The sequence below is a fragment of the Paralichthys olivaceus genome, chromosome 18, assembly GCF_024713975.1.
Source record: "Paralichthys olivaceus isolate ysfri-2021 chromosome 18, ASM2471397v2, whole genome shotgun sequence".
In the NCBI taxonomy this organism is placed as follows: Eukaryota; Metazoa; Chordata; class Actinopteri; order Pleuronectiformes; family Paralichthyidae; genus Paralichthys; species Paralichthys olivaceus.
Genome location: NC_091110.1, coordinates 3,643,907 through 3,665,630, shown reverse-complemented (window position 1 = coordinate 3,665,630; position 21,724 = coordinate 3,643,907). Strand labels below are relative to the sequence as shown.

Genomic DNA, 21,724 nt, shown 5'->3' with positions numbered 1-21,724 from the left:
GCAAATATCTGACTCAATCATGTGTCATTTCAGCTGCGGGCCACGTGCAATAACACTGTGGGACCCAACCCTTTTCTTTTCTGTGCAATAAACACTTTCGGGGCATCATCGGTGCAATAAAACACTTATGTATATTATCCAGCTATATCGGTATATAGTATTTATTCTGTACAGTTTGCCACTTCCCCAAAATAAAACACTTAGTGTAATATTTGTTTATAACGGTGCATATTACCTGTATGTATCGGTACATTATTTATTTTTAAAGAATATCCGCATCTTTAAATGCCTTTGGTCCTGGAATCCCTTTATTTTTATTTAAATTTGTGTAGTGGACTGTGTCTTTTTAATTGTATGTTTGGCATCGAGGAGGACTGTGCTACAATTTCGTTGTGCTAGTGTACTAAGTACGACTGTGCAATGACAATAAAGTCTTTTTGAATTGAATTTTTAAATTTGAGTAAGGGATTTCAAAATGGTTAAAAAAGGGGCCACAGATCTAAATCTAAATTACTGCTTCCTCTTTAAAAAAAAATAAAGATTTTATGATTGAATCAGCTTTTCCTTTTCCTGCGCTCTTTGAATCATTCATTTCATTTCTTCTTAAGACATGCCTGTCTTCCTGCTCCTTTTATTTATTCATCCATGCTTAACTCACTTACCCTTTCACTCAGATATTTCTACCCATGCATCTGCAGTACTTGCATATAACTATCCTTTCATCATCCTCTCATCCATATGCCTCTTCTTGAAAGCTGTTTTTGTCTTGCCTCGTCTTCAGTCATCCTTTGCGCTTCCATCCTCCTCTTCTTTATCTGCTTCTTTGTCACTCTTGTGAGGACTTCCTGCCTGGATTAGTCTCCTTCAGGTGCCACTAGAAGAGAAATAAAAGTTTCTGAAGAAGATGAGAGTCAGAATGAGATAATCAAAACAGTTAATTGCTGATGTTCCTCTGAGCAGAACAAGCACAACCAACTGATGTAATTGAAACGATTGGAACCATCAGTGCTTTCTTACCAACTCACTGCTCTTTTCTCTAAAGTCTTGGCTGGCATGTCAGTGTTGCATTGGTTTGTTCTCCTCTTCCTGCTCTCTCTTACTAACAGACGCAGACCAGGCTGGAGCATGCCCACATAAAGGAGCTTGAGCAGAGCCTGCTCTTTGAAAAGACCAAAGCTGAAAAACTCCAGAGGGATTTAGAGGACACTAGGGTAATGCTGGCTGTCCCAGCCCCACCGCAGGACTGAGTGATGTGATTTTTGATATGTTAAAGCAACCACAGTGCAAACATTATGTAAACTGTCCTATTTATCAGAAGGTGCCTCCGATGTAGCCTCATCCAACTAGCTCTGGCATAGTGATGCTTAAAGCTCATTGGCCTTGTGCTTTTCCAATAACCCTGGGCCATATTCCTGAAAATGATGCATGTGTGCATGAAAGTCCTATTAAAGGACCCATTTTGGAAATGCCTGTGCTTTGACATTGTTGGACTTAAAGGATAAGGCTGGCATCATTTCCTCTGCAGCAAATCCCATGAAAAGACCAACAATGAGTCACGTCTTTCTTTGAATGTTCAAACTTCTCTGCCCTGTCCGTTGCACTCAGCCCCAAACTCATTGGTTCCTACCAAAGATTTAAAACTTAGAAAATACCTCTCAAATATATAGTTTTATTCGAAACAAGTCTCATCAGGAGGAAACATTCATTTGTTGGAGACTATTTTCAAATGCGGGTTAATCCAAATTTGGTACTTTAACGGAAATTTGGTGCAGCAGGACAGTATGTGTGTAGGAATAAGCCAGAAAAAAACATAGTGTGTGATTATGATGATATTTCCTATAGTTCATAAATGCATAGATTTATTTATAAAATTTAGAAAGCAGGAGATTTACTTACATAAACACTTCTCCAACGACTTCCAGTAGTTTGGTAAGTAAACATTTAGAATCATGGTCATGTTAGGATGGCTCAACCACAGGTTTGTCTTATTAAATGAATACTGTGTATTTTTGATCATGACTTCTCTAAGAATATAAAATGTAATGATTGTAGCTGATTGTATGTTTACTTCATTTTGATTCAGTTGCACTGCTCCCTCACATTACAATAGACAGGTCAAAAGAGTTCCTCATATGTGCTTCACATTATAAAATCCAGGTCTCTTCTCCTCTGTCAGCTTCTCCTGTATCCTCTTTCCCACTCATGCCCCCTCTCTGCACGTTCTGCCGCAGGTGGCCACTGTGTCTGAGCGCTCCAGGATCATGGAGCTGGAGAGGGAGGTGGCAGATCTCCAGCTCAGGCTCCGGGCGTCCCAGCAGAAGGAGGATGCTGTGTCTCTGTCCCAGCAACAGATTAGCAGCCTCAAGGCCCAGGCACAGTCTCAAGAGAAAAGGGTTTGTGGAAAACGTTAGGAAATAGGCATATGTCCTTGTTAAGTGTGCTTTGCTACTGTGAAAATGCATTTTTTATAGATATACATGTGTGCAATGGATGTTTCCACAACAGATCAGTGAGCTGAGCGTTGACCTGGAGAGCAAACAGAAGGAGCTTCAGTCTGTGCAGCAGGACAAGAGTTCTCTGGAACAGCAGCTGAGCAGCATGGTAAGAAAGAAAGAAAGAAAGAAACTAATATATTGCCTCTCTAATAAACACAAATAAACACGGTAGAAAGATACAGTGACATTCAATGCTTTAGTGACTTTTTCATTTTATTGTTTTATTTTAAACAAGGAACGAAAAACAAGAAAAGAAAAATCATTTTGTCATGAGTAGCAAGTAATTGTCCAAAGATATGCTGTTTCCTCAGTGCTCAAAGCCTCAATGTCACAAGTTTCCATTACAGCTCAGCTCTGATAAACTCAACATTAAATTCAGACCTGGTACTAACACCAGTCTTGAGTGATCCTATCACAAGTGCTCTGTACTTGAATGCACCCAAATGCATCCTGAGATCACTCAGACCACTTTCAGAGGTGGTCTGGGACACACGTGGCCACAGTATTTTTGCTGTGTGAATGCAAATATGTCGTGGGCCACATATGATGGACCGCCCACTCAGATGACATCTTCTGACCTGCTACAGTTTCTCAATAAATCACAAGTATTTTCAGGCTTCTCAGTTACCATTCATTGATTTGTAAATGAGACTGACCTAAGTTACTTCCAGACATGCTAACACGCGACAGATACAGATTTCAGTGTTGATGTGAACGCGTCTGAGCTGAGCATCTGCTGCATTGTTCATGTCAAAAAGACAAACTCTGGAGAAAGTCCGGATCCAATTGCAAAAACATCCTACGGAGTTTGTTTAAATGTAGCTAAGAAATGCACGTCTGTTACTACAGATTTTTTCACTGTGAGGTCTTTTGCTCATGGGCATATAAAGTGGCCTCATTAAGAGAGTTATTTCATCCACAAACTTTGCATGTTCTCTGGATTCGCTCATTACTGCCTGCTTAGCTCAAGGTACAAGAATGTTGCCATGTAAGTGATTATCCCGTAGTCAAGCTGATGTTTCTCCATTTCAGAGACAAACGCTTGAGATAGCTGAGGAGGAAAACAGGAGGACAGCAAAGACCATGCAAGGTAAACAGATCTATATCCACCATCTTTATGCTCATTAAATAGTGAGTGATCTATTTCTGTTTCAAGATTTTATAACAGTCGATGACCTTCTGCTTTCTTTCAGAATTGGAGCAGAGTGTGGAGCAGTCGAAGAAAGACTATCAGACCCTGAAAGAGGAGAGCAAGTGTAGAGAGAAAGAGCTGAAGGTCCAGCTGACACAGGTAGGTTAACACATGTTGAGGAAAATCACTTGGTACAGTTACTCAGGCGGTGTACTTTGAAGTGCTTGGACGTAGCTTGAGTACCCCCATTGTGCATTAAAACTTCATAACTGCATACAAAGTCATCAAAAGCAGCTCCACCTTGAAAGTTGAAGTTGAACCAAGGGGAGCTAGTAGAATAAAATGCTGCAGAAGCAACGATGCATCTGTATCAAAAATGTAATAATGTCACGATACTTTTTACTGTAAAATTAGTACTTTTACTTTCCTATTTAAATACATTGTGAACGCAGGTGTTCTGCTTGTTAAAGAGTATTTATTCACATTTTTGTTTTTCTACCGCTGCATGTTGTGAGTTTTTAGTTTATGTATTACAATAATCTGCTGGTATCACAACTCAGTGCACGATACTGGTACAACAACACTCTTGACCCCATGTTACCAGTCTTCTTATTGTTGTACGTGCAGTGCACAGAAAAGAGCCCAAGAGCTAAACTTGCTCCTGTTGCGGCCTCCGACGGCAGCTTGAATAATGTGTGTATGTAGACGATGAATCAGTGTGTTGGCATTTGCAGACTCCCACCAAGGTAGCTCAGTCTTAGCAAATTATTGTTGGGATTCTGTGAAAGGAAATGGAAAAGTAATTGCTCTGATTATGCTAATTGTTAACTTTTTTTGGGACTTTCAATGATCCCTCCTAAACTAATCCTACCTCTCAAGAATTCTTTCTCATAGAGTAAAAGAATCTGACTTTCTCCTCAGGCTAATTTAGTGTTGTTAAAACATTACATACACACATGCACACAATCTGCTCATTCCCATGTGGATTAAATAATACGACCACTTTTCTTTTTTTTAATTATAGCTTTACGCAAAGTACATCAGCTGTGGCTGCATATCAAAACCTAATTGTTACACTTACACAATGAAAGCATTGTATGAATAATCAAGTTTGCAGAATCATCCATTAATTCATGTCAGACGAAGTGGAGGGATCTCTAAGATGTTTTGTATTGCTTTACAGGGGTTTGTCAGATAACACATTTGTGCCTTTACAAATGACAGAGGTGAAATATTGACTGTTGGTCGATAATAGTTTTAATGCAGCTTTTTGGCATTAATGCAGTTTTGCAGATGTTTTATGAGGTGAGAAATTCCTATATGTTCACTATATTTGCCAGACCAACATCCCTGAAGTCCTTTTTCAGAGGGAAACTCATCGCCTGCCAACATGAGCAAAATAAACTGTGTTTGTTTGTGTTCTTGTATGAACTCATTACTTATATAAAGAAAATACAGGAACACTGTGCTTTAACTCATTCAGTATTTATGCTCGTATATTTCTAGTAGTCAGTGTTTCTGCACGTCAGACGTCTTAGCAGCAGAAAGAGGCTCCTTACCATCACTTAGGATTAATACAGGCTAAAACAGCAGTGCATACATGGCATCCGCTTATTATACATGTCCCCTGCTTTTCTACAACCACAACTACTAGAGTCTTGTTTGTTCTGTTTCCCCACAGGGTGTAAAAGTGAAACTGAACAATCTTGAGGGTCTCAGTGAGCCTTGTTTCTTTATTTAGCCAAGATATATTTGACCTTTGACCTTTGTGGTTATAAATGGAATTCTGTTCCTTGAGGGCTAATGTTTTACATCTTGACTTTGGCTTCAACTTAAGAGTGATTTTGACGATATGTCCACACTTGGAAGTTAATGTTTGAAATTTCCATAATGCTGCTTAGCTGTCTGGTTGCAAAACAGGATTATAACTGCTGCTCCAATCAATATTTAACGATAACAACAGATCACATTAATTATTTGCGATTATAGTGATGAAGTGCGTCGCATACTTTAATGGGTTTGAGTTTGTTTCAGTTTTACAGCAGACTTCATGTGTTGATTCACTCTCACTGCTCTCATTAGCATCAGTTGGGGCAGCTGTTTTCAGAGACATATTTAGAGATAGTGGTGAACATAATGGAGCAGAGGGAACCTTTTGGACCCCTTTGTATTCTTCTCAGGAATTGGAGTAGACCAAACTAGAGCTAAAAGAGAGTGAATATCAGACTTTGTCAGTTACATGAGTACAAATGAATGCTAATGTTGTTCGCTGTCTGCCTAATCTGTAAATAGGCATCTGTTTGCTAATGACTTAACTATATCAACTTGATATGGTGGAAATATGCGTCTTATCTACAGCTACTGCTCTGCTGTGTTTCCACTGCCCCCAAGTGGCCAAAAAAACATTGGTTCAAATGACTGTTGCATTAATTAAAAGGTTTATTATCCATTTTCAACAGAATTCAGAAAACAGACATATTATGATTTAAAAACCCAGACTGTACACAAAACCACAGATGAAATTCATAAAGATTTTCTCAAATAATTTTAGAAAAGAGAATTATTGAAAGTGGTCCTGTTTTCTTTAGATCTCAGGATTTTGTGTTCTTGGCAGAGCAAAACGATGAAAACATTTTCTGTATCTTCTTCAGGCCACTGAGAAGTCAGAGGGGACGGCTCTGTCACTTGAGCAGATGACTGATGAGAATAAGATGCTGGAGACAGAGGTGAGTCCCTGGTTTAACCATTTAAAAAATGATATCACAACTTCCTGGTTCTGATCCAGAAGTAACAAAAACATTTATAACTACGCTTATCATTAAAACTCCAGCCTTGGATCAGAGTCTTTTCAACAGCAGCAGTATTAGTAATGTCATTGCTGATTGTAATGTCATTATTTGATAAAACAATGTCACAACTCGACAAAAGAGGTGCGACCATGAGCGAGCTGTGTATGGGTGGTTGGTTCATGTGTGTGTAATAACTGAGTTTACAGAGGGTATTGATGCTTTTAGACAGCTGACGTTACATCTTGTTATTTTTGCAGAAGCCGTAGCTTTTTCTGTGTTTGCAAAGTAATCATGTAATTTTCTTAAAGCCATTAAGTTTTCATAAAGACACAACAAAGAAATGCTGAATAAGTAACATCAGTAGTTATAGTAACGTCATGACTCTGGCTCTCAGTGTCTTTCTAACTTACCCCCATTTGGCTGCTCAGTGTACTGTACACACTCAAACAAGCAAGTCAGAGGTTAAATTCTGCTATTAATTTTTAATGCGACAAGAAAAAAGTATTTTCAGTTAAGGAGTGGCCGATTTGTCTGGCAAATGTTGTGTCATGCCAAGTTACAAGCTGGTTCTACAGAGTAAACCTCCAGAACCAGGTTCCACGCTGGAGATATACTACACAACAGATTTCTTATCTGTGATTGGTGCAGTTTGTTTCACGTAACCTCACAAACTAATGTAGTTAAGTTATAAAATCCTCCCGGGCCTTTAAAGTAACTAGTTAGTTATCCAGACATGCTATCGTTTGCAGCTTATTTGAGAAGATGAAAATTGTTTAATCCATTCCTTGTACTTGTGGCCCCCGTGGTATTACACTCAGAACTCTATTAATACCTAAATAATACTCTCTCTATAGCCCTGTGTAAACTGTTTCAGCAGGCAGAGAAAGCTTGAAGAACGCGTGCATGTGTTACTTTGTGTATCCACGGCCCTGTGAAAGGATTTGCACATGCACACAGACAAGTTTAGCATCTGACGCCTGCAGGGTTTTTGTTGCGCATTCGCATCAGGAATCCCACACTGACTGCATGTGACGTTGTCCCAGTCCTCGCATTTAATCAGCCACGCATGGGGTACTGCAGTCAGCCTCACTCTTTCTGTCTCATCTTTCCTGCACGTCTCTGACTGCCATCTTTTTATCATTTCATCATAATTCCCGCCACTCCTTTAAACTGTTGTCCACCTGCAGCCACTCCTTCAGTCTGTGGCTCTCTGGTGTCCTCCTGCTCGTCTGCTGTACGTTGATCTCCTTTGACAGCAGCTGTCCGTGCGCTCCAGATGGTCGGCCTCATTACAGCGAGTGAAATGGATAGGAGATTAACGCGGAAACTTGGGACCGAACATAAACATGCTTTCTGTTTGGAAGTGTTTATATGTTCGTCACTCCCTGGCATAAACCTTCATCAGGCACCATATTTCAGCAATGCAGCTGTACTCTCCTGCTGTTGCTGACTTTGAATACTTTACCTTTTTTATCTTGAGGAGACTAAATGAATGTGAAAGTGTTGCACAAATATAACTACGAATGTAACTACCTCCCAAAGCGTTTTGATATAAGAAAAACGTAACTTTAGTGGTAGCAGGAGGATCTTCCCCAAACCAGAAGGTTGGTGGTTTGATTCCCAGCTCCTACATGCATGCTCATGTCCATGGACAAGATACTGAACCCTGAAATACCCCTGACAGCTACTGCTGAGTGATGTGGGACAGAGAAAGTGCTGCACATAGATGCACTGTATGAATGTATGAATAGGTGAATGGCAAGACTGTACTGTAAAAAGCTTGAGTGGTCGTCAAGACTTCAAAAGTTGCTCTATAAATACAGACCTATTTTACTTTAACTCTTTTTGTTTAGAATTTATGAACTGTTAAAAAATGTACTGTTTGCCCTAAAGTCATTACAGCCACATCAACATTCTAAGTGTTAATGTGGTTAATGAGCATAATTATTAATTATTGCAAGTATGCATGATTAGTACATAAATTGTAAATAAATATACCTCTGAAATCATATTCAATGATCAATAATCATACACACGAACAAAACCGTACAGTGTGCTATAGAGCAATTATTAGCTGTTTATACACATGTACAAATGATTAACTGGCATTATTATCAAACATGTTGAGCTCCATCTGGATCTTTCACCAACTTCTCATGGTCTTCATCAGAGGGAATTTGCTCAGTTGTAATGGTAATTGAAGAGTGAGTGACTCTAAATAAATGCATGAATTCTTGATTAATCAATATTAACAAATATATTAAATAAATATTAGATATTTCATATTACATGAACCTTTATGTTGTTCATTCATTGACTGTTTATACCACGGTTACCAATGCGTCATAGGAGTTGTGTTTATTTATACATTTCTTTATAAACAATTACACACCATCCTTATATAGATATAAGAACAAACAGTATTTAAAGGCTGGAACAAACAACAAACCGGGAAATGGATTTCAAATCCCCTTGCATCTAGAAAGCAGAAAGAATAATGTAAGTAATGAGACCATCATCAAAAAATAAAAAATACATTTTTGTAGCTTCAACAGAAGGAGCACATGCACACACACACACACACACACACACACATGCATCATTGTAGAGCAATTATTCAGCAGGACGCTGCTACATCTGCCTCCTCTCTCCACTTAACCATGACGCAGTAGCCTGTGATGTAATCCTGCACATGTCAGAGTGTGTGTGTGTGTTTGTGTGTGTGTGTGTGTGTGTGTGTGTGTGTGTGTGTGTGTACAGATGTGATGTCCAGTTTGAGCAAGAACCTACAGAGTGAGGACATTGATGGTTAAGGTTAGGGTAAGGGGCTAGGGAATGCATAATGCCAAACGAGTGTCCTCAATAAGATAGATGTACAAGATGTACAAGTATATGTGTGTATATTAATTTTTGTTATAACTTGATGATGATGATGATGATGCCCTAGTGGACAGAACATTGCTATAGTTAATGGGTGGATGACTTGATATCTGCCTCTTTTGTCTTAAGCTTGTATGAGTTTCATTAATCTATCAGTTGATCAACAATTTTGACAATCGATACATTTTTTTATGTCTTGATTATCACATTTTTATGATCTCTTCTGAACCCCTAATGGGGACACCTTTTATTGTGTCATTTCTTTCAAGCAAAACTGTCAAAACATCTCTGATTCCAGCTTCTTAGTCGTGGATAGCTGCTTCTCTTTAGATTGATTAAATCGACAGAAATGACTGGCAGCTATATGAATTCATTTAAGTCATTTTTAAGCAAGTATACCAAGCATCCTCTGATTATCTCCTTAGGTTAGGTCTGGAGGATATGGCTAAAATTATCTTTTTTAGTATATACACACAGAAAATGACACTTGATAAACAGCAGAGTATTTTATTAATCTTAGGTCGATCAATCATGCGTTATACCTCCTCCTCATGCTGCACAATGCATATGCATTATATCAATACATATTGGACTTTTATTATGTTGCTATCGATGGAAATGATATTGCAATAATTATTGATCTTGTTTTATTGCCTCAGATATTATTTCTTTGTATTATTAAATATATTTGGGCTTTGGAATATTTGTCTGACAAAACAACAGACATGAAGAGGTTACCTTCAAATTTCAGATCCCATGAGTGATTTTTTTGAGAAAATGATGAGTAGATTTTGTCTTCTGTAACAGTGAATAGAATATTACAACAGTATCAACATGTCATTGGGTTGTGATGTTCCGTTTTCAATTAATTAACCAGGCGTTTGTGAAAATGACCAATAGTTGCAGTTTGTGTAACAGCTGCTACAATCTGAAAAAACAGTTCAACAAGAGAGTACAGTATGAATGGCATGTTGGATTTATTGACCTTTCAATATGAAAGCAAAGCAGTTGGAGTTGCAGCTGATTCTTCTATTTGAGAATCTGTGATTCACCATGAATGGAAGGTGAGGCGCTGAAGGCGTGTGCGCTCAAACAATGTTGGAGAGTGAGGAATCAAGACTGTGACCAGTGTAGTGGTGGGGGTGAGTCAGGGAGGGGCTTATTCAGGCTTACATAAGTGCTCAGCTTCTTTCACCCGACTCTGAGCGAGAGGGAGGCTGCTCAGGCAACACGCTCTCTATTTGCCTCTCGCGGTTGTGCGCGGCGGGGGATGAGAGCTGATGTTTTATTGATGCCCAGCTTGTGTTAGTCTGTGCATGTTATAGTGTAGACTAAAGAGGGAGAGCGGAGGTGTAGTAACAACGCTGCTGTGTTTAGCAGGTGGACATCAAGTTGACATCCAACAGTGGTGATCTGTGTGTAGGTATGGACATAGCTGCTCTGCATCAAGGTTACTCCAGTAATATCTACTCGCCTCACTATCAGGTAGGATTGCCAGTTTCCAGCACGGGATTCAAACTGAACTGTCAGCCCATATAAGAGCGTTTCAGTTGCATTGTGATAAACTGTTCTCCTGTTCCACTTGATGTAATTAACTATTTTAAATTCTTATTCACTTTGGTGTTCAAGTCAGATTTCTTATTATAGCCTATGATTCTCTTCCAGCATTGAAGCTGTGCACATTCCGCATGTTTGTGTTTATTTGCCTATGTTTTCTCTGTATATTTCAGCATGCATCAGATAATCCGTGCAGGTGGTCCTGTGTGTTTGTGTGTAGTAACACTCGCTCATGTGTGTATTTCAGCACTCTCTATAGTCTAGATCTCACATTGGGGGTGTGGATGAATATTGAAGCGTCACAAAGTCAGAAACTCACGTGCGAGGCTTCCAAAACACAGCTGACAACGCACTTAACAATGTGTGAACACAAACACGCAGCAGACGGCTCACAGTGTGAGACATTAAACAAGAGGTTCTGATGCCAGTTGCAGCAAAAGCATTGATTTCAAAGTCATACTTGTTAATTAATTATTGACTGCTGCCATGTTAGAGCCACTGGTATCACAGAGCTGCACGTGTCTGAGAAGCAGTTTGAAGTCAGACGATGAGTTTTTGATGTTTTTGGAGTCCCAGACGTCTGAGTCAGATAAGAAAAGAAACTTGGCGTCAGGTGAGGTTGAACTGATGCCTCTAAGGCTTTTATTTTTAGCTTCACGTGGATTTAACCCATACTGTCCGCTGACTCATCAGGAATATTGAGGCATCATGTACTTTATGAACTCCCTGTCATTATGGTTAATGGTCCAGAACGGATCTTATCTATCAGCAGTTTTTCTTTGGAAGTTTTATGATGATTTTATAAATGTGATGTTGAACACATGTTTGTGGGGTGAAGTAGAGCTGAAATTATTTGTTTCGACTTCAACTGGGGACGGGGTTCATGGTCGTCGATTTATTAATCACTGTGAGGCAAACACAAAAGAGTTAACGGGGAGGCAAAGATACTGTGTGAGGTGACTTTTAGCCAAAAATCACTCTCTTTGTTTAATCAAGTCTGAACACAGACATTAAACATATGTTGACATCATTCAGTTACACTTCTCGAGGGTACCATTATCTGTAATGAATTGTGAATAACGGTTGATAAGTAATGTTTAGATGTAATCAAAATGTTGATGTTTAAGAACTTGCTTCAGAATTTTCACATTTTTAAGTTTTCTTCAGTGTCATAGACATCCAGTGCTATTTTGTCTATAAGTTATTGAATACATATAATATTAAGATGAGCAAAAGAGAAGAATTCTACTTCCTGTGATGTCCTTTGTTGTCTTTACTCGAGGGATATCTTTCAGACCCTCTTACATTTCATCCATATGTCTGTTCCTCTGCAGCTTGAGGCTTTGAAACAGCAGAACTCCAAATACCAGGAGGAGCTCAGTCTGTCGAAGGAGCGCAGCAGCTCAGAAAACCAGCGTATGGGAGTCCTCTGCAAGGAAATGTAAGTAGACAGGATAATTGATGCTTCTTTTTCCTGGCTCGTGTATCCAATAACGGTTGCAGCCAGCCAGTTCATTAGAGTGGTGTGGTAAAATTTGGTGATTAAAAAAAATCCAGTTTGCATTTCCAAGCTCCACTGTAAACCTATACAGAGAAAGGACTGTGTGCAAATGTGGCTTGATTTAATTACATATAGTCAATACAAACATGTAAACAGTGTCTTTAATGGTCGACCACTGAAATGCCAAGTGTGGTATTAAGGTGGCTTCATCTCCAACTCTCTGGAAACACATTTCCAACTATAAACCATTGTGTAAATCCCATAATGAGCTGCAGCCTTCTATTTTGAGATTGTGGACATGATATTGGAGTGGAGAACAATAGTCAGGAAACTTCCCACCTCCTTGGGTGTTTATGGCTTTTATATAAACATTTCTAAAGTCTTGACTGAAAATGCCAAGATCCTTTCAAATGCACGTGGTTTCCATCTGTCTCTGTATGGACTGAGAGATAGATAGATAGACAGATAGATAGTTGTTCACTGCAATGGATTACATAACTGTTTTATATGTAAATCAATGAAAACAAATGAGAAAAAAACACTTTTAAAACACATTGTTTATTTTGTGTTAATATTCATACACCTTCCCTGTATCACAACTACACAGAACCATAACATTTCTTTTAGATTCAGTGTGTTTTATGCTTTCATTATCTTTGAAAAATGAATAAACATCCATAGCATAGATATAATAAGAAAAAAAAGGCTTGCCTAACAATCATTAGGTTTTTTTAAGTTTTCCTCAGTGATAGTTGTCTATACATTCATAGACATGTAGTAATATAGAGCTGCTAATAGCTTTTTTAGGATCATTTTAATGTAATTACTTTCCCAAAATGTAAACAAATGCAGGCAAAAATAAATAAGCTCATGTTGTAACCCATAGCAAACAGATTCCATGGGAACTTAATACTTAATGTTCCACAGTATCAGAAAACTCAGACTGAAACCATGAAAACCCCTTCATCCTTTAAGAACTCATGAATTGAGAGAGCAATAGATAAACAGATTATGAAATATTGCTTTCACAGTATTTGCTTGAAAATAATTGTAGAAAATATGAATTAGTAGCAGATCTCAGAGTGATTGTTCTGCTGAAGCATGAGGTTTTTGATGCACAGTCAAAAAAAATCCATCTTTTACAAGCATGTTTTTACTTTGTTGTGTTTGTGGTGGATCTCCAGTCTCATGTGGAGGTCTATTTATAGACCTTGTGTATGTATGTTGTGTGTGTGTGCACGTGTGTGTGTGTGTGTGTGTGTATGTGGTGTGTTTCCATGCATGCGTTTTTGAGTCTCAACGTCATCCTGCCACACCTCCCCTGAGTCATAAGAGTCCCAAGCTGTGACATCAGAGCTCCAGCTGGATGTAACTGGCTGAATTATAGTCATCAATTACAGCTTCCTGTAGCAGCAGATGGAGTCGAAGAAAAAATGTGTTTAGTTGAAACAAAACCAGCTTCATCCACCTTTGTCTGCTTTATCCTGCCTTAATAATTAAAAAGCACATGTCTGTACACTGAGGAGTCATGTGAATCACCACAATGGCTGGGTTCTCTTTCCCAACCTCCACCTCCATCGTGTCCTGCACCAACACTGCATTCCTCCATCCTTGCCGAGGCACATCCTTCCTCAGTCTGTTGCTGTTATGTAATTGCTGCGTCTCCTCCTAGGACCGCCTGGCTCTAACATGGCCACTTCTCTTTCAGTGACATCAGAGTGTGTGTGTGTGTTTGTTTGTGTGTGTTTTTCCTAATGTGTTTGTTTGTGTGGAATCAATGAGGCTTTTGTGGCATCTGAAAGAGCAGCTGTATCCACCGCAGCACAGAATTTGACACCCTGTTTGTGTTACTCCATCTCAAATCTTGATGGGTTTGTCTATGGAAGCCAATGAAACCCTTTGTTTAAAGAAGGAAACATTAGCTTTCAGTTTGTGGTTTGATATCGCAAATATTTTCTGCTCATGTATCATTTTCCTATGAAGCTCCATTGTTGTCCAATAACTGTTAAAAATACATAATGCATTCACACATACATTAAAAAATGTAACTTTATGACTGTGAGATGTATTTAAATGGCTTTTTACATGGCTTCAGCAGAAACCTTGAGTGGCACAGAAAGGTTCAGTAAGTCAGAAAGTATGTTGCAGAAGTATTTTGCAATCGCTTTGGAAAAAAAAAAATTTGCTCTGTTTTTCTGAATGAATGAGAACTCATAATCCTTATACGTTCCGTCTGAACAAGTACTGAGGTGCCTGCACAAAGCAGACAAATAACAATGGCGTCCATATTACTGAAAGACACAAGCACCAATGTCTCAAACCCAAACCAGAATAAAACAGGATCAACCCACACAGGCGGGATATGGTGGGAGATAGGATAAACCTTTTCTCAGAATTCCAAGGTTATAATCTAATTAATTTAAAAAAGCTTCTTAGGTGAATGCAATGCAATACACTAGTTAACACATTATGATATGTCAATCTTGCTGCCAAAACAATGAAATAATGCAGCTTTAAAATTTTGTTTAGGTGTATTCATGTGTATTGGTGCAGAAAGACAATGAAGACAATCTTTCTCTTCTGCTTCTTTGCATAACATGGAGTATTAACCTGCAGTAATAAACGGTGTTACATTTTGTTATTTTGTATGAAACAGCGTGACATCTGAAAGTGGAAAAGCTGAATCCTACCTGGTTCCTTCTCTGTGTGAATCTGTGGTTCGTCTGTTGCAATAGAGCACTTGTCTTGCTATGTTTTGTGGACCTATGTATCGGTTGAGTCTGGGAGAGCAGTGACGTTTCATTTCAACACTCTTTATAAAACATTCCATGTCATTATACATCAGGCAGCTAAATATTTCACCCAGATGAGGCTCAGACTGGGATATTCGTCACGCAGAGCTCCACAGTTCCTCATTGGACACAAATCCTATGAATGACCCACATGGAGCTAAACTCAATTTCTCCAGCAAATCATTTGGTTCCACCATCCAAAAATAAACCAGACTTATAAGTGTGACTTTGATCATATGCACAGATTAGATTATCAGCTTTTTAATATCCTGATTGAGTTTTTCACTCGGGGTTGTTTGCATATTATATCTTAGTGCTGAGGAGAATATAAACCACTGTGGGCTTTACAGTCATCAAATCCTATAAGATGTGTAAAAGAGAGAGTGTAGTAGTCGACATAAGCAGCAGAGATACAGCAACAGATGGCTTTTTGAAAGATTACTCTGTAGATCATTATAAATCTTTACAGTAGATTGCAGCGAATCAACTCAAGATGCTTGTAGTTCAAACTGACTTTGCCTTTGACCGACATGCAGCTGGGTTTAGAATAAAAATGTAGTTTATATGAAATAAATCAAAGAGTTAGACTGGTACAGTTTCCTTGGTTTGCTGTAATTTTTTAGATAGATACAGTTATCACCTGACACCGCAATCAAGCCACACCAATTGCACACACTCATATATGTCTTTTAAACCAAAATAAGAGGATGTTTTGGGGGTACACAGCTAAATTTGTTGTACTATGACAATTAGGACATTTCAATGTACTACGGTATTCTATTCTATTTGTTTTATGGATGACCGGAGAGACTTCAGTGGGTTAAATTATTATTTTTTGGAACACTTGGGAGATTGGATGCATGATCTTCAGCACTGACCTCTTTTGCACCTTACTACTGACATGCATATTTGGATCATACAACAGTGACTGTACAACTCAAGTTATCTTTGTGTGCATGCTTAACAGATGTGAACCCATTTAACATCTGGCAGGCTTAGATTTAAGCATATACTGTAGTGACGGTGACACAGATAATATAGAAACCTTTAGTGCAGCACTAAAAGGACTTAAAAAGTGAGTCACCTCTCCTTTCTCTGTCTTCCCTCTCAGTGAGGAGCTGAAGCTGGCCTCCCAGAAGTCTCTCGACGAGGTAATGACCCTTCCCACTTTCACATTATAGAAACTATTACCTTCATCCTGCAGTAAGTGTTTGTTGAACCAGACACGGTGATTTGATTAATAGGTTTTGGCATCGTGAGGATAGACTTCCTGCTGTGGCTGAACTCCTAAAGCGCAGACGGGTTAAGCCTCGAGTTTAATGCTTCTATATTTGTGTTTGTTTGCCTCTCAGCACAACGACGATCGCAACAATCAACAACCGGACATGAAGACCAGGTAATGCGATCTTATTTTTATTTCAGTAAAGTCACTTACACTGATGTACTCTGACTTTAATGGAGCCACTTTTCGTCATTTCCTGGTTATAGTTGTAAAAAATAGAAATTGGTGTTATTTAAATATAATCGTTTTAAACGATTGATTGTTGATAGTAATCGTTAAATCCCTCACATTAATCATGTAACAATGAAAGTTCTATAGAATGAACTTTCAGTGTGAAAGCTTGATTTTAATTCCATTAAATAACACTTGAACACAGCTTTATGTAGATTTAAAGCCTGTTTTGTGTTTATCTAGTTGAATAGCATAGAAAATATATAGACCTGCAGCTGTTTATTATTGCTGTTATTATTTCTTATTTCTATTTTATTATTCATGGATTAATCTGCTGACAGTTTTATCAAAGCAGCAAATACTCAGCTTGAAACCAGCTCATTTAGATTTCTTAAAAGTGACTTGAAATTATCTGAATATTTGTCAATTAGTTTTGTGTCAATAATTGTTGCATTACTACAATAATAAGATGTGATGTCTTAGTGAATATTAGAGGTGCTGGTAGTTGGATATTTGAAACAGATTGGAACAGTTGGAACAGAGCCAGGTAAGCTGTGTTACAATCTTTCTGCCAAGCTTCAGTAACTTCTGGCTATAACTTCATCTCCAATGAACAGATATTAGAGTGGTGATGATCTTTTTATTTGAATCTTATCAGGGAAGTGAGATTGCATATTTTCCAAAATGTCAAAAAAATGCTCTAGATATTTCAGTTTTTATTAAATCAAAACTTAAGAAATACAAAAAAAGTGGTTGCAGAATTTAACCCAGGGTTACTCCACATATTAAAGGGGCTAGAGATGGAAAAAATACTATCACCAACCAAAATAAATTAAAAAAACAATAAATATGACAAAAACCATGTATGGCGGTTTCAGATAAACCAACCCACTGTTGTAGATTATTTATAAATATAGGATTGGGATCTTGAAAGCATTTTATTGAACCATATCTCATTAGGTTTAGCTTCCATCATTAATAAATAACTAAAGCTGTAAAAACTATAACTTAAACGTTCACTTCAGGTCTGTTATCATCTGTCACTGGACGACAAGTGGCTCGAAGCAGAAAATAAACCGAGACGCAAAAGATCTGAAGTGTTGATCACTGATCGAAATCAGTTGTTATGACATATTTTTACACTATTTTACTAGTTGATCCAAATACTCAAGCTCCTTCACCATGGTGATGTAATGAGCTCAAAATATTAGCTAATACACTCTCTTGAGAAGAGTCTCCACCCTGGATGTATTGTATCCATGGTTTCCACTGTGTTGAACCACAAAAACAGGGATGTGTCTTTTCACTTACACAATCCAGTCAGCGTCTTGGAGAGCACAAGAAACAAGACAATAACGTTTCAGTGGAAGTATTAACATTTATTACCTACGACTAATATAATCCTATTATTCTTATTAATTTTCCTATTAATTGTATCTGGTGTTGGCTGTAAATAAGAAGCTGCTAACATTAGCTCCATGTCATTGGTGTCAGAGCTTCACGTATCCGGGTATTTTCCAGATCTGAAGTGGATCTGTCTATCAGGAACCAACCCTTCAGTGACCGATGTAGATTAAATGTAGTTTTCTAAATTTGCATAAGATTAACAGTTTTCTTAGTTTGAACAATAGCAGACATCTGATAGGACATTTCAAGGGACAGTTTGAAGATGTGGTTTTAGTTTGTACATCTTTTCATTGTGTTGTTTGGCCTTATTTTAGCTCTTTCTAAGTCTAAGAACAAAGGAAGCTGTGAAAATCTCAGTTTAAAACACGTCACCACTTCTACAGAGCAGCGAGTGAAGTTGAGAGTGAGCGTAAAATAAAGCGAAGGATGGCAGACAGCAGAGGACAGATGACAGTAATGGAAGAAAGATGTGCATTTGGTATAAGATGGGAGCAGCAGCGGGATGTGAAGAGAAGCTGACAGCTCTGTGGTTTTGACCAGAGGGAAGTGAGGAGGTGTTGTGCAATGAAAGCAGAAAGAGTAGACGTTGAGAGAGATGGTGTGTTCTCAGGTGAACGTGAAAAAAAAGACAGGAGATGTGATGCAGTGGAACGATGTGCGGCTCATCCAGTCTCATGTCATGGAGATGTTGTGCCAGTTGTTGTGTTGAGCTGTGGTAATTGATTCTGGAGGCAGTTCTCAACACATAAAAAGGAGATTCTGGGATGTGAATTTGTATTAAATCCTTAGTTTGTTGTGTGTTTTGTATCTGCTCATTTGTTTTATTTCTCTTGAATAGGAAAAGAAAGTAGAACATTGTTTTTATCAGCTTGAAAAAACAAACTACACAGACTTAGTGTCCCATTTTATTCAGTGTCTAATTAAATCAATCCCAGTTCAGTGTGTGCCAACATAGCAAGCCTAAATGTGAAGTCTCTTATTGATTTTGCCAGAAGTGTTGTAGACGATGAGAGATGTGTTATAGTCACAAAGACTACAAACGAGAACTAAAACAGTTTGTAGTTGTGAAATGCTATCAACAACGAATATCAGAGCAGAAGCCCCCGTATGTCCATGTTAGCAGGGTTCAGTGATTTTATAGTGTCAAATCAAGTCACATATATTTATATAGCACATTACAAACAACAGGAGTTGAGCCAAAGTGAGCCTGACATCGATATATATAGTTTCATCGATTAGATGATATATTTTCTTTTACATTTTTAAAGCAACTTAAGATATTTCTCCATGTTATCATTATTGTGTTTTAATGAATTCATCCAACTCTAGTATGACTATTATTGTTCAGTGTTTCACATGTGTAATAGGGACTTTTCTGTCTGGATGTGCGTCGTTTACATGCCAGTCATCTGTATTGGTGTCACTACAGTGTTTTAGAGCAGATTGAGCAGGTGGAATATTAATAACGCCCCCGCATCAGGATCAACACTCACATTAGCACAGGCATTAGAGACAAAGTTGAAATTAGAGAGTTGACAGAGATAAAATGGTGAAGACTTTCTCTCGTGTGTTGTAGTAGAAGTGTTACTCATTACTTCACAGCTGTTTTTGAATAGAGCTGTCCTCAGGTTTGAGTTTGCTGCAGTCTGACGACTCTCTCTAATTCTGGCTTTTTTTTCCACAGAGAAACCATCTCTAATCGGGAACTGGAGGAGGAAGTAAAATTCCAGAAGTCAACTGGAGCCTTAACCTCAGACAAAGATCGGGAACTGGAAACTCTGAGGACTGAGGTGCTCACTCATGACTTTCACCCTGTCTTCTCATTTCTTGGACAGTCTCCATTGAGCTGCATGAGTTATTTATCTGTTTGCTCTGTCGCTGCAGATCGCAGTTCTTCGAGGAGAAAACGCCATGGCAAAGACCCTGCAGTCGGCCGTTGAGACGTTGGAGCGAGACAAAGCTCAGCTGCAGGGTCGTGTTTGCAGTCTAGAGCAAAGGCTCATGGGAACGCAGACCTCCGAGGGAGAAGACAGGGAGGCGCCACTATCGAGTAAGGAGACAACGATTGGAGCATTAATGCTCTGGGCTGGGGAGGAGACACTTCTCGTTTCCCACCTGTTTACTGATTCATGGTGTGTTTCTGCAGGTGATGCGGCTCTCGAGCAGCTGAGAGAAGAGAAGGAGTTCGCCGAGGGACAGGTGAGACTGTCATGATGCTTCCCATGTCCATGTGCATGTGCAGGGTTCTCAGTTGTCCTCTGTGCCTATATGAAGGTGACCTGTGTCCTAAATGTCTCCGTCAGATCAACTTCCTGAACAGTGTGATCGTGGACCTGCAGCGGAAGAACGAGGAGCTGAAGATCAAACTGAAGAAGCTCGCTCTGGCTGAGTTCAATGGCAACGACGGGACTGATGGGTAAGAAATATACAAATATACATTGATTATTAGCTGCTTGTATTTGTTTAATTTTATTGTAAATTTAATACATTTGATTTTTGAATTCTTGGCCACACAAAACTACAAGATTAAGACAATAAGGAAAATAGGTGCAGCTGTATTCTAAAGTTTTCTCAGGACCTTTTCGGACCTGGTATTAACATCCCACATACATCATTTCTTTATTTTTTTATATATTGGTTCTAATGGTTAATCTTGGACAAACCACACACAAAAGAAAACTCCATACCTGTCCCCCAACCCAAATCTGAGTCAACAAACACATGCAGTCACTCATACATACACATATATATCAAGGGGAAGGGACACAAGCAAAGTTACGCAACATAAACAAATGTTTAACAAATGAAATCCAGGACACATGAGTGAAAAAAGGAGAAAAAATGAAATCCACACCAGTCGATACATAGACCAGTGTTATTTCTGTTCACACACCACATTGTGTTGTGAGAGACAGGGAGCGGGGCAAGGAAAAGCTGAGTGAATCAAATCAATAAAATAAAATAATTCAATAGAAAATCAGTGTATGGTGGTAAGAGTTGATCAGTGTGGTGGCCACAGATGAATCAGTGTGTAAGAAGCTTCTGTCCTTCATTCGTGGCCCAAAACACATTTGCATTCATACAGCTCATTACATTATATGTCATTTAGCTGACGCTTTTATCCAAAGCAATTTCAACTTATTGTGTTCAACATCTATGAGGAACCATTCAGGGTTCAATCTTTCCCTGGTTCACCTCGGCATGGGCAGGGAGTCGAGCTGCCGATCTTCTGGTTTGAGGACTACCGCTCTACCCCCTCAGCCACAGCCGACCACCACAGCTAAAGAAATGCATCTCAGACCACCTCCCAATGTGGTCTTTGATGCCTTTACGCCTGAACTCTGAGCTGTCCACTTGTGATCGGCTCACACAGAATCCATGTGAATACCAGGTGAAGAGAGATAAAGATTAAAAATGGACAACCAAAAAGTCAAAGTGAGTGTAAGAGACAAATCAATCAACCTCAAAATCAAATAGAGACGCACAGACATGATGGAAATGTGGGTTATATTTTCTGGGTTGAAGAAAGGAAAAAAAACAGCCACATGAACCACATCTGTGACAAAAGAGTTTTATATGAATCCTGAAAAGCTTTGCATAATGTCTTAGACCATTGCAATGAGAAAATAGAAGAATGAGTCCTGCACAGACCAGAACACATCCAGAGTAGCACCTCCCACAGGTTAAGACTAATATTTCATTTCAGTCCCAGTTGAGG

The 21,724-nt window shown here is 38.8% G+C and overlaps 1 protein-coding gene across 4 annotated transcripts in view; it reads left to right on the top strand.

Moving 5' to 3' along the window:
• clip1b (CAP-GLY domain containing linker protein 1b) overlaps positions 1 to 21,724 on the top strand; it is a 33,445-nt gene that overhangs the window by 8,159 nt on the left and 3,562 nt on the right. For 2 of the 4 annotated variants that reach the window (XM_020082277.2, XM_020082278.2), the window contains exons 10-22: positions 1,107 to 1,211; positions 2,232 to 2,393; positions 2,506 to 2,601; positions 3,528 to 3,585; positions 3,689 to 3,786; positions 6,279 to 6,353; positions 12,188 to 12,294; positions 16,258 to 16,297; positions 16,499 to 16,542; positions 19,691 to 19,796; positions 19,891 to 20,056; positions 20,153 to 20,205; positions 20,310 to 20,422. In XM_020082277.2, the coding sequence (XP_019937836.2) occupies positions 1,107 to 1,211; positions 2,232 to 2,393; positions 2,506 to 2,601; positions 3,528 to 3,585; positions 3,689 to 3,786; positions 6,279 to 6,353; positions 12,188 to 12,294; positions 16,258 to 16,297; positions 16,499 to 16,542; positions 19,691 to 19,796; positions 19,891 to 20,056; positions 20,153 to 20,205; positions 20,310 to 20,422 (1,223 nt within the window). The remainder of the gene's footprint in view (positions 1 to 1,106; positions 1,212 to 2,231; positions 2,394 to 2,505; positions 2,602 to 3,527; positions 3,586 to 3,688; positions 3,787 to 6,278; positions 6,354 to 12,187; positions 12,295 to 16,257; positions 16,298 to 16,498; positions 16,543 to 19,690; positions 19,797 to 19,890; positions 20,057 to 20,152; positions 20,206 to 20,309; positions 20,423 to 21,724) is intronic. The other 2 variants (XM_020082279.2, XM_069513586.1) reach the window with 1 other exon arrangement.